This window comes from Lepidochelys kempii, chromosome 7, assembly GCF_965140285.1.
Source record: "Lepidochelys kempii isolate rLepKem1 chromosome 7, rLepKem1.hap1, whole genome shotgun sequence".
NCBI lineage: Eukaryota > Metazoa > Chordata > Testudines > Cheloniidae > Lepidochelys > Lepidochelys kempii.
In genome coordinates, this window is record NC_136386.1 from 121,490,619 (window position 1) to 121,504,524 (window position 13,906).

The window sequence follows — 13,906 nt, forward strand, 5'->3', positions numbered from 1 at the left end:
ATAGAGGACCTCCAGGAAAACCCACAGGGCTGGAGAAAGCGAAGTTGGCAGTTCAGTAGGTGGCGCTCTTCCCTAAATTAATACTGAACGATTGTGCTGTGATTCTGGAGGTGCAGACTTTCAAACATAAAAAATGAGTTTTTGATCAGCTATCAAACATCCCACGGCACTTTTTGCAAGGAAAAAAATGCATTCACTAGAGTGTCCTGGCCAAATGTCAATTCCAGTCATTACATTTTGCCTACCAATGTTTTCCCAACTTTTTCAACTGGACACAAAATTCTTCGCTGCCTGCCCAAATAATACTGGCTGCATTTCTGTTGCAATTTTCAACAGATGATCCTTTTTGAGAAGTAGGGGCCTATTATCCACACCGTACAGAAGGTTAAAATTGAGTCTGGGAGCAGTTGAATGAGTTGCTCAAGGTTAGCAACTTAGCAAGAGTGTCAGGAAGAGAAGCCTGGTGGCCTGGCTCCATACCTTAAGAAGTAGAATAACATAACAATTTAAGTTTAGATATGGAGGGGAAGGAGTAAGGAGACAGATATCATGATACACATATATCTAGTCATGTGCCTGACCTGTAAAATGAGAACAAAGTAGTCGACAGGCTTGTTTCTCTGGTAGAGGTAGTATTCTGGGGCTTTCTTGTTCTTCTCATCATATTTCAGCTCCTGGATGACATGGGGATGTTTTAGCAGCCTTAGGAGGATCTTCTCTGACATCTGGGATGGGCCAAATGCTTCTACTTCTAGAAACACAAGATATAACTTGGCATTACACCTTACATGCATGGGGATGAATTGGCATTAGTTGTTAAAAAACATGGAAGCAGAGGCATATGTTACAGAATTGGAGTTTTCCTGTCTTTTGAGCCTCTTAGGGTACGTCTGCACAAGGATAAGGACCCAGGTCAGCTGACTCGGGTGCAGGCTTTGGGGCTAAAAATTGCTGTGTGGACACTTGGGCTCTGGAATGGACCACCCTCAGCCCGAGCCCAAACATCTACACAGCAATTTTCCAGCCTGAAGCCTGAGCCCGAGTCAGCTGACCTGGGCCAGCCAGTTTTATCCCTGTGTATACATACCCTGTGGAAGAGTTTCACGGGAAAACAAGACCTACTGCAGTTCCCAGATATTACAAATGTATTTGCCCTCCTTGAGTTAATAACATACATTTCAGATAACTGAGAATGATCTCCCCAACATGAAGAGAAAAGGAAGAGGAATCTGCCCAGCTGAGAGCTCAGAAAGCCATAGTTGTTTGGGCTTGCTCATGGACTGTGAAGGGAAGGGGTTTACAATTAGGGTCCCAAGGACCTTTCAGTTTGGTTTTGAAATGATGTTAACGTGGATTCATTATTTATTGCATTTGTTTCTAAAGGTCCCTGATTGTTCATAGACCTAGAAAATGGCTATAGACGGGCCCACTGCGTAAACCCAAAGAAGAAATAAAGGAAAGGTGCCACAGCCCACATGGGGACAGCGGCTCAAAGTGAGAGGCAGAGTGCAGGCAAATTCACACCAGTGGGATTAATGCATAGCACACAGAACACACCTTATAATCTCTTGCTCTTATTGTTCAACCTTCCCAAGGAGAGCTATTTGAAGTGAAAAAAGCCCAGCTTTTGGTGGGATGGATTAGGCCAGGGACACTCAAGAAGTAGACATGCAAATTGTCAATACTTGCTAACGCTGGTTTCAGATCAGGACTTTGGAGACACAGGACTGTCTGCAGATCCTGGTCTGCATTTAGAACAGTCCAACCAAACTGTAATATCTGACTTACATAGCAATGCCTCCACAGCCAGACTTAGATTTAAATTATAAAATCATTTTACATTTCCTAGACAAGCACAGAAACAGCACCACCAAATTAAGTCAATAAAAATCTGTCAAGACGGTGTTTGGGAACTTCCATCGAACTTCGTGCACATAAATGAACGAAGTGCTATTTGTTATTAAAGCCGCGTCTTCCTGTTGAACGGTTTTCTTTCACTGGAAGCAGCAATGATGAAAGGTGCTGACTGAAAGGACTGTACATGGAAAGCCACTGCCTACACACCAAACAGGTACAGCATGAGCAATAGCAGGTCAAGCTTCACACACGCTGCTGCTAATGGCTCTTATCTCTGATGCAGAGAGACCAACTCTATGATGAAAAGAAAATCCAGTCGCAGTAGCCTACGCAATCTATGGGCTCTCTGCAAAGACTGCCCAGAGGGGGACCAACCATCATGGTGATTTGGGAATGCAGACATCTGCCCACTAAAAACTGGACTGAAGCCACCAACTCATGCCCCAGAGGCCAACAAGAAATCCATTTTAAAAATACAATTCCACAATCTGTTCCATTTGCATTTAATTTGCAAAGAAAGATTTTCATTTTCATTCAAAGCCTCATGGAACAGGTTACACTTTCCCCCTGAAGTCCAGGATCTCTTCCCAGATGAGCCACCAAAGGGGAATTACAGTCAGCAGTCCAGTGAACTGGCCAGTTGGCACAGAGTCCTCATTAGTTTGTTCCCTGAACTCTCCCTAGTGGAGTGTACTTGCTAGTCGTTAACCTGACTGACTCTACACATGCAGTGTGGCACTTGCATTCAACCTTACCTTTCAGACCAATTTAAAGTTACTGGTCCACCCCTTGTAAATGTCTCAGAGGGTTCATGCCGACACCGAACACAGGAGAGGAGAGAATTTAAAAAGAAAACACAGAATACACAAAAGTGGCATTATTTGTCACCCCATTGTCCAGCCTCCCTCCCTGCCAGCACTGCCCACTGGCCTCGCCAGCCTCCACTGACAATCTAGCTCTCAGGCACTTGTGTGATTGCAAGCTGCAGTAAGCCGTACTTGCCTGTTGCCAGGAAACGGTGCATTGCCAGGAGGAGTTGTGGTGATATTTTAACCTTCATCTCACTGTCTGTCTGTTTGAAGGCAGAGAAGTCCTGCTTCCTGTCCCGATGTGCTACTTTCTTTTTTGTCTTGTTATCAGCTGGGGAAGGGAGGGTAGGAAAAGGAAGGAAGCAAAGTCTGTTAGAACAGGGTCCAATATGAGCTTGACTGAATGTAGTTATCTGAGGCCTTGTCTACACTACAGGGAAAAGTTGATCTAAGCTATGCAATTTGAGTTACGCAAATAGCATAATTCAAGTCAATGTAGCTTAGATCTACTTACCGCGGGGTCCACACTATGCGACGTCGACGGGAGACGCTCTCCCGTCGACTCCCCTTACTCTTCTCGATCTGGTGGAGTACAGGAGTTGATGGGAGAGCAATCTGTGGTTGATTTAGTGGGTCTTCACCAGACCCAATAAATCGACCGTTGATGCATCAATCGCCGTGCGTCAATCCCCTGGTAAGTGTAGACAAGCCCTAAGACAATCCAAACTGCAACAGCCATCTAGAATAACAAACAGGACAGAGAGACCTCCCTACAATATACTCAAAGCCGATTATATGAGTGATAAAATTTTAATTATACTACAGAACTCATCTTGCATTTGCTCCACAGGGTGTGGTCTCAGGCAGCAGCCCAGAATCTCACCAATTTCAGTGGGATGAAGGAATCTGCCTGTGGAATTTGGACTGGAGGACCATGGCCTGTATTGTTAGACCTAGTGGAAGGTCTTGTTCTCAACAGTTTTACTAATGATAAACAGAGAAATCATTTCAGTATCTTTAGCAGTCACTTTCGTTCTCCTATGCACATTATAGGAATACCTTGCAAATACTCAGGTTATTTAACTGCAGACTGAGCTATTTAATGTAACTGATACGCATTAAAGAACCACCATGGTATGCTACCCCCTGACGGTACAGATCATTATATCTATTTTCTATGTATTATAAAATATTTCACACACGCTATGTTAAAAGGTTGTGAAGTCAAGCACTCAAAAGTTAGTCTTAATTCTAGTATTTTCTATCTGTGCAACTTTCATTTGGCCTCCTTGTCCATATGTAGTATGGTACAGTCTTTCGTTACACAATCACATCCATTCTTGGGCTTCTCATCTCAGTCCCAGTCTCCTCGGGTTCTTCCCTTCCAAGCTCCTTATCTGATTTGTCGCTTCCCCTTGCCCTGGCCTCCAGTCTTAACCCCCTCTCACACTGCTTGTCCCAACTGCTCTCAGACCCAATCTACCTCTCCTGTCTCCTTATCCCACTCTTTGCCCAGCCAATGCCAGTTCTCCCCCTATACCCCGGCTCCTCGCCAGATCTTCCTCTCCCCCCAACCCCACTGGTTCTCAGTCCCAATCTCTGCCAACCTACTGGTTCCAAGAACTCCCACCTCATCTCCTCCCAGCTCCTGTCCCCTTACCCAGTCATTTCTTGTCCTTCCCCCACATGTTCCCAGAGGCACTCTACCTTTCCCCTTAACCTCCTGGCTATGTCTACACCCCAGTCTCAGGCTATGTCTACACTACCGCAGTAAGTCGACCTATGCTACGCAACTCCAGCTACGTGAATAACATAGCTAGAGTCGACGTACCTTAGGTCAAGTTACCGCAAGGTCTACACCACAGGGGGGCGACGGGAGAACCTCTCCCATCGACTTACCTTACTCTTCTCATTGGGGGTAGAGTACAGGGGTTGACTGGAGAGCCATCTGCTGTCAATTTGGTAGGTGTTCACTAGACTCTCTAAATCAACCGCCGGTGGATCAGTCTCAGAGCGTCGATCCCAGCTGTAGTGTAGACCTGCTATCAGTTCCTTCTCCCCCAGTGGCTCCTTTTTCCATTCTACATTCCTCCCCCAAGTCTACCTCTTGTTCCTTGAGCATTTGAATCAGATGTTTCCTTCTCAACACTGCACAGGCTCCTCCACGCTACCAGGCCTCACTGAGAGCACAGCAGAGACAGACTCCCTGCTCCCAGTTCAGGTGCCCTGACCTGGTACAGCGCAGTGGCAGCAGCCCAGAACTGCATATGCCCCAGGCTGAAGCATGACCAAAGCAGATAGAATCTTTGGGAGTCTACTGAGCATGTGCAAACTGCAATTTTTCAAAGGCTTACAACTTAGCCAAATTTGGGCAGATTTTCATGGAGATGGCAAAAAACCCATCCTTGACACAAAGCCCACCCCTACTGGCAAATTTCATGTCCCTGTCCCAAAGCATGGGGGCACTAGAATGTTTCAAACAAGAAGTTGCTACAAATTTTTAATATGGGCAAAACGAATTTTTGCTTGGCCTAGTTCTTGGAAATAGCTGAGCCATGCTGACTGAAAAAATGTGAGCCTGACGCAGAGACCCAGCAAGGAAAATTTCAGCCCAATTATAACTAACTGAAACCAGATGGAAGATGGGAAGCGTCAGGTAACCTTAATTGTAGGTAGTGCCATGACTCTTGCCTACAAAACTACACACACAGAGTGATGTTTCCCATACAAGAAGCTTGACTAGAGTTCAGGTTGCACAAGAGTTAATTTCCACCCCGTTACAACATAATCACTAAACATTAAGGAAACCTGCAGTTAAGACAACATTAACGTCAAACCCCACAAAATTTATATGCTTTACCTCCTACTCACAGCTCATATACCATGCACAAACCACTTGTACTTTCCATCACTACACTGATTTGGAGTGAATACTTGGAGTGAATACTAAATAATATAAATACAAAATACTGGTGGAATGGATTCTAGTGTTTCATAATGAACCAACAGGTCCCCTGGATGCTTTGTATTAATTTACAGCAGATGGTTTTGGATTGCCACAGCATCTTCCAGGAGGCCAGGAGAGCTCTCTACTATTTGTATTATACTGCATAAATGTACAATAGTTAAACTTTCCAAGGAAGAAAAATTTCACATGGACTTATGTTCACCAGATCTAATTTATCAGCCTACAAAGACCATGAAATACAGAGCCTAATTTTCTGGCCCCTTTCATAGCATTAATACAGTCAACCCCTTTTTATTTTCGGTATAAAATATAGAATAATCCAAATGATCTCTCTTTATAAAAAAGCAAAAAAGCTATACCAAAAAGCATAAACAGTACCTCCCACCTCTGGGAGCACCCCACTATCATCAAAGAGGCAGGTATAATACATCCAAAGGGAGGATGTTTTTGCAGTGTAAATGAAATCATAAGATCCTACTGTAAAGCATTAAGCCACAATCCTATTGAATGGACAATTAGAAGAGTTGATAGTAATGAGAGTTCCATCACACAGATGGTGAATTCTAGATGTATTATAACAACACCGCTCTTATATTGGTGCTTTTCATCAGTAGGTCTCAAAGCACTTTACAAAGGAGATCAGTAATAATATCCCCATTTTACAGGATGAAGAAACCGAGGCACAAAGCAGGGGGCATGCATGACTTGCAGAAGGCCACCCAGGAGGCAAGAGCCAGGAATAGAACCCAGGTCTCCTGAGTCCCAGTCCAGAGCTCTATCCACTAGGCCATATTGCCACCTTATAAAACACACTTAAGGTAAGAATATTATGTCTTAAAGGACTGCCATACAGGAACTTCTGGGCACCTGAATACTGATACGATACTGACAAACTGAAAATGGTTCAGAGAATAACATACTATTAGGAAGCTGAAGAGATGGACCTAGGAAAGATTCACTTAATATTTACAGAAGGGGAAAAGAACAGTGAACCAAAGGATATCTGAATAGCATAGGGGTATTTCAAATGATTATTTGTATTGTGATCATGCTTATAGGCCCCAATGTGCTAAGCCTTACCCAAACACACAGTAAGAGACAGTGCCTGCCCTCAACCAACTTAAAGAACAGTTAAGACAGATAAAGGACGGGAGAAAAGAAGTACTGCATTTGTAACCCAGTTGTACATGTGGGAAATGGGCAGAGGGAAAGATTAGGTAACTGGCCCACAGTGAGACAGGAAGTCTGATGGAGCTGGGAAGGGACCCCAGATTTCCGGGGTCTCAGTCTAGGGCTCTAACCACGACACCTTCCTTCGTCTCAAAATATATTAACATTAAGGAGGGAAAGGAATTGTATTAAGTGGTGCAGGGAGAAATAATTACGGGCTGAGTAATCACAGTACTCTGAAGGAAAGTACCTCATCACTACTGTGTCCCTACCAATTCACTGGCAGTGACCAACTCTAAAGAGAAATCATCCAACTTTCCTCTACGAAAGAATGGGAGTAGTACCGAGAGTTCCCAAGGGTGACGTGGATATTAATCAAGGAGAGGCGTGGAGATCTCGACAGGCGCAATAAGGACACAGAATAGGATTGTTTGAGGTGGGGAAATGATAACTGAAGAAAACTGAAGTTTTGCTCACATAAGCCATTGGGATTGAAGGGTTCCACAAAAAAACTGTCCTGTCTCAGCTAGAGGGTCATGCACAGAGGGGGCCATATTGCAGAAATGAAAATGTCGTCAGCCAGCATGTGGATTTGTGTGGAAATTTGAGTTTCTAGATCTTAAGTAATATGTCATCACCTCTCCCAAAACAAATTAGCTAGACCGAGAACAGAGATTGGAAGAATTCTCTTTGATGTTTAAAGAAAAAGCACAAAATACTTCTACTCACTGTACAAATCAGTTTCATCTAGAATCTCAGACTTGATGATTTCTTCAATCACATCTTCTAACGTGACAATTCCCAGGACTTCATAAAAAGGGTCCCCTTCCCCTTCATTGTTGACTCGCTGTACTATTGCCAGATGAGATTTGCCTGCAGGGAGACAGATTAACAATTATGACTTTAGACTCAGAGATTAGAAATGGAATTATGAGCAAAGGATAAAAATAGACACTCATAAGAAACCGTGTTTCACACATTCTAGAACAGAGCAACCATAGCTTAAAGGGATACTGTCAGGTAGAAGAAAAAATACATCAGATTTCCATATGAAAATGCCATTCCTGTTGCTGTCACAAGTTGCCTCTAAGATTACCAGAGCTGAACAGTTAGACATATTGAACATTCCTCCCAGTTTCGCAAAAAGAAAAGCTTATGCTCAAATAAATTTGTTAGGCTCTGAGGTGCCACAAGTACTCCTTTTCTTTTTGCAGATACAGACTAATAGGGCTGCTACTCTGAATCCTCCCAATTTGTTTACCCTGTGCATTTGTCAGCACTTGGTGTTAAGTCCATTTCACTGTTTTGTTGATGGTCAGCTTCACTTCCTGTCTTGTACACCAGCACCAGGACATCACACCCCTCCACTGCTTTGCACAGAGCTTCCATACATGCATTTCCTCACACTCTAACATCAGCAACAAAGCTGAAACTGAAGTAGCAGCAGGCAGGTGTGTGCAGAGGGCAGATGTGGGGGAGGAGAGGTAGGTCCGATTGTGTTTGGTGGCAGTGGTCTGTCTCTGCCTTCTTCTCCCCCCACCACCAAACAAGAGATTGGCAGGCAAGTAGACAAGCCCATAACATTATAATTTTTTTTTTAAATGTAAGGCATACTATTTAAAGGGATTTTTTTCAGAAAACAGAGTATTTTGAAATTAAAAAGAATTCAGGTTGACGTCAAAGCACGTCAAATTACAGCAAAGAGGCTAAAGCTGAAACGTGACATGCTAGTAGCAATGAAGCTCCCTCCGATGTCATCAGTGGCCGTGCTTATTTCACAGTGCACTAACAACTCTTAAAATCTTCTCTGCCACCTACTTTATCGTTTTGTTTCATAGAACATGATAATGCCATGGACACAGAATGAAAGAAACACATTTGATAGCCGATTTCTATAGCCATCACTGAAACTCACTTAACGGCAAAGCTATGTAGAAAAATGCCTCCGACTCTGGGATCAAAGAGTTTGCCAAGACACAACCAACCAACCAGACCTACATGCTGAAGCACAGGTATAGTGGTCTCAATGTATATGGTCTATTACGAACTGGGCAATATTATGTTGCATCCCCTTTGTTGGTCTCCAGCCTGGCATCTAAGCCACCCATTCTGCGATCCATGGAACATAACCAAAATAGTCCAACTTTTGTTTCCTTTGCTCAGACCCCTTTATAGGCAATAATGTCTGGATGCATAAGGATTTGGATTATTAGACTAACAGGCATTCAAACTATTCCAACCCAGGCTCACTCATGCTCAAAGAATGAAAATATCTTGAACAAATTAGACCAGAGAGGAAAACTTATCAACGACTGATATAAACACTGCATCAGGTCAAGTCAATTCACTTCGGTAAGATTTTCACATCTGCTTTCCCAGGGACCCAACATAAGCAGTTAAAAACAATTCTTGGTGAATGCTGTCTGTCGAAAGTTAAATTCTTTTGCTATTCCCAGCTTGTAATCATTTAAAAGGAATTTTCCAAAGCAAGGTCTAATATTAGACTCAAAATGAAGTTTCCATTCCACTTAGGCGATATTCTCACCAAACTAACTACTGCATAATCGGATTGTCTTGGAGCTACTCGTTTAGATGCAGATGGACATACTTTAAATACCAGCTCCACAGAACCAATGAGTCTTATCTTGAAGGGACCTTATTCAAGAGTGAGTTATTAGAATGATTATTTGCAATTTAAAAGATCAACATGCTTAGTGAGCTGAAAGTCTCACTGATCTCTCTTTACCAGCATTTCTTTCTTTGTGTCCCTGGTGAGATTTCCAGATCTCTCAACCTCTCTCAATTTCTCAGGAGACACCACTTAAAACTACTGGGCTTTGTTCCCCGCAACTGAGATAACATTAGCTAGATACAGTGCTGTCCATGCAATAACTTTTTTGATGTTAGCCTGAAGATCTGGAGGTAACATCAACGCAAGCTCCAGAAGTCAACACATTTATTTTCAAACTAGAAGGCACCACTCTTTTCAATGAGCTGTTGATTTCTATCACATCCCAGAATGGATAGAAATGAGTATGCAGTCATTTAGATGTTAATACAACAGAATAACAGTTCTAGATCTTAATAAATAGAAGAAAGTATGCTCAACTCTATACAAGACAGAGGACAACAAAGTCCCTTTCCCAAACAATTCACAATCTATTGAATTGTTTCAGCTCTAGATTATATAAACACAGCCTTTTACTCCATATCTATTGTCCTTTCAAAATAAGGCAGAACTGGTTTATCTAATTTTACATTTCAAACAGAAAATAAGAATCATTTACTAAGTGTGAGGTCACGGAGTTAGAGACACATCTGCCAAGCATTTGCCACCACTAAACATTTCAAAGTGTAAAACATTCTCCATGACAGAATCCACCTCATCTTTGTATCTGTGGCATCCTTGTTATTTTGGTGGAAGATGCTTAATGTGGGAAGGTGAGCTATTCCATTAACCATCCGTATTTATGCAACTTTCTTTAAGGTTCCTTCCCCACTCTGAACTCTAGGGTACAGATCTGGGGACCTGCATGAAAAACCCCCTAAGCTTATTTTTACCAGCTTTAGTTAAAACTTCCGCAAGATACAACTATTTTACCTTTTGCCCTTGGACTTTATTGCTGCCACCACCAAGCGTCTAACAGATATATAACAGGGAAAGAGCCCGCTTGGAAATGTTCCCCCCCCCCCCACAAATCCTCCCAAACCCTACACCCCCTTTCCTGGGGAAGGCTTGACAAAAATCCTCACCAATTTGCATCGGTGAACACAGACCCAAACCCTTGGATCTTAAGAACAATGAAAAAGCAATCAGGTTCTTAAAAGAAGAATTTTAATTAAACAAAAGGTAAGAGAATCACCTCTGTAAAATCAGGATGGTAAATACCTTACAGGGTAATCAGATTCAAAACGTAGAGAATCCCTCTAGGCAAAACCTTAAGATACAAAAAGACACAAAAACAGGAATATACATTCCATTCAGCACAACTTATTTTATCAGCCATTTAAACAAAACAGAATCGAACGCATATCTAACTAGATTGCTTATTAGCCCTTTACAGGAGTTCTAACCTGCATTCCTGCTCTGGTCCTGGCAAAAGCAACACAGACAGAGAGAACCCTTTGTCCCCCCCACCTCCAGCTTTGAAAGTATCTTGTCTCCTCAATGGTCATTTTGGTCAGGTGCCAGCGAGGTCATCCTAGCTTCTTAATCCTTTACAGGTAAAAGGGTTTTTTCTCTGGCCAGGAGAGATTTAAAGGTGTTTACCCTTCCCTTTATATTTATGACATGAACTATGAAGGATTTTTTTTAAAAACGGGGCTGTGCCCTTTTTCACTTCTTTATGATGCAAAAAGAAGGTCAGAGGGGTTTTTGTTTTTTTCCAGGTTTATTTTTTGGCTTGTTACCTCACAAATATCAATTATGTCAAGACTGCTCTTCTCTGACTTTGCTGGAAGACGTTTTGGCAGGTCATGTTATTGAGAGAGCCAATCCTTTTGTTGAAGGGATGGGCTGTGGAGAGTAAATCTCTAGGAAATACACACTTTATCGATAATGTTAGTCAGTCATTGAAGTAAAACAGATGTTAATAAAAATACATACCCTCTCCCCACATTTTTTATAATTTTATTTTAAAAATAGTTTGACTAAAAGTCCCATCCCATCTCATCCGGCCGACTTGCACGCTCGACTCCTGTGGTATTGTCATTTCACTGGGTTCCCCAGTCATCAGTCTTTCAGCCTAGACAGCAATTAGCAGGGGAAAAAAAGGCTAAGAGGAAAACCGTATGCCTTTCAGGCCTTTTTTATACATCATAAAGATGCATTATAAGGCACAAAACCAGGTTTTTCTTCCCTTGCAGGCCACCTTTAAGAGACCTTCCAGATTTATTAAGCAGAACCAAGCTCCACCTTTATTAAAAGATTACATATATGAAGCAACCAATTTTTGGTCAAATCCTTTAGTGGTAATTTAAAAACAGGTTTCACTGCATCTTTTGAAGCTAAAACTAAAATATATACACAGCTGAGTAGTGATGTAACTCACAGAAACACCTAACCAAACAGACAATCCATAATGACTGGTTAGCATTTTAGGTACAGAACAAAATTTAAAAAGAAATATATAGCAAATATATATGGTATTCTCTTACCTCACCTAGACACCTCAAATGTGCCTTTTGCCATGATAAATAGCAGCCATGCATCTACTACATCAACCTCTTTTTACCTGCCCACTTTAAGTGTCAGTCCGGTGAGATGCTGATTCTGTCAATGCTGCTGAACTGCATAATGGCCCAGACTGCTTGAGAGAGCTGTGATATAAGCAGCTACTGGGAGACAGGAACTCCTGAGTTCTTACCTTAGCTTTACGGACTCGCTCTGTGGTCTCAGATAAGTAGTTTCATATCTCTGCCTCAGTTTCTCCACTATAAAATGGCGGTAACAGTAACAACTCACAATCTTGCTCCAAGAGCTAACGTTTGTACTGAACTCTGAAGGTGAAATGTGTTAACTGATAATTAGGACAAGAAGGAACGGGCTTAAATCTGTAGCAAGGGAGATTTAGGTTAGATACTGGGAAAAACCTTCTAACTATAAGCGTAGTTAAGCTTTGGAATAGGCTTCTAAGTGAGGCTGTGGAATCCCCAACAATGGAGGTTTTTAAGAACAAGATGGACAAACACTGGTCACAGCTGGTCTAGGTTTGTTTGGTCCTGCTTCAGCATAGTTGGACTGGACTTGATGACTTCACAAAGTTCCTTTCAGCCCTACATTTCTATGATTCTAATTATTCAAATTATCTTTAGGGGTGACAATAGCTTCTAAGAGAGAATTTCGTTAAGAGCAAATCCCATCTAATTCTATTGTTCAAGAACTTGCAATACTTTGTTTCAGAGTAGCAGCCGTGTTAGTCTGTATTCGCAAAAAGAAAAGGAGGACTTGTGGCACCTTAGAGACTAACCCATTTATTTATAAATTGTAGTACTAGTACTCCTTTTCTTTTTGCAATACTTTGCTCTCTAGGTAGCATACCAGCATAGTCAGGATTTTGCTCTATGTCATAACTTTTGCCTTCAGTATAATAAAAAGTATTTTAAAATCCTGAAGGCCCCTAACTGAAATCTCAGTATGTCAGTGAATGTTCTAGACACAATCTTTGTTAGATGGGAGCGGATTCCTTGAAGTTTTCAAAGGGAAGTATTCCAAAAAGAACGGAAGGGAGATCAGGGTTAGAAATTATATTTGAAATACAGAACATACCTGGCCATTCTATTTCTGATTTGGGATCTTCATATTTTACGTTTGGGAATATATATGTGTGTTAGGTTTTCAGTACACAAAGATGATATGTGATCAGAACACTGATCTGGATTGACATACTACACTTTTGTAACCAAATGCAATAGCAGAATGCCATTATTAACCTCAGCAGCACCAGAATGCTCAACAGTACTATGCGGCAGCTGCTATTTATACCACCACCACAAATAAAACAACTTTAAAACAGACAGATGTCAGGAAATAATTGAGCCACAAGGGAGAACACCCACACTTCATTCTGGGCACTTTTAACTGGGAAGGGATAGAATGAGTATGAGCTGTCAAAGGATAAACTTGTGTTATGGGTGGATAACTGGAAACTCCTGTATCTCTGGAAGTGCAAGGTTTGCTAACTTTGCATCTAGAAAGGAGAGTGCCTTACGTGAGTTCCACAGAGCAGAAGATCTGGTTTGGCCATTTTATTAAAGCCTTTTAATTCAGTATTATTAAAAAATAAGGGACAACATAAGAATTGCCATACTGAGTCAGAGCACCACTCCAACTAATCTAGACTGGCCAAGACAGTAGCCAACCACCAGGTATTTCAAATGAAAGCAATCCATCAATAGACAATTATATAATAGCATGACTACATGCAGGAAGCTTTTTCCTAACCCTATGCCGTAAATGCTTGATGATTGTCTTAAAGCTTGTAGGTTTGATCTCTTTTACATCAGATAAGATGTATAAATGAATGGGGAAGATTTTCTAAATCATAAATGACAGGTGCCAAACTCTCCTTAACTTTCAGCAGGAGTTTGGCGGCTAACAAGT

The 13,906-nt window shown here is 41.8% G+C and overlaps 1 protein-coding gene across 3 annotated transcripts in view; it reads right to left on the reverse strand.

Annotated features, from left to right (window-relative positions):
- Positions 1-13,906, reverse strand: part of CNNM2 (cyclin and CBS domain divalent metal cation transport mediator 2) — a 188,229-nt gene that overhangs the window by 22,471 nt on the left and 151,852 nt on the right. For all 3 annotated transcript variants that reach the window (XR_012160090.2, XM_073354484.2, XM_073354482.2), the window contains exons 2-4: positions 7,534-7,677; positions 2,860-2,997; positions 582-751 (exon numbers count right to left, since the gene is read on the reverse strand). Coding sequence is in view for 2 of the 3 variants with exons in the window: in XM_073354484.2 (XP_073210585.1) it covers positions 582-751; positions 2,860-2,997; positions 7,534-7,677 (452 nt within the window). In the remaining variant the exon portion in view is untranslated. The remainder of the gene's footprint in view (positions 1-581; positions 752-2,859; positions 2,998-7,533; positions 7,678-13,906) is intronic.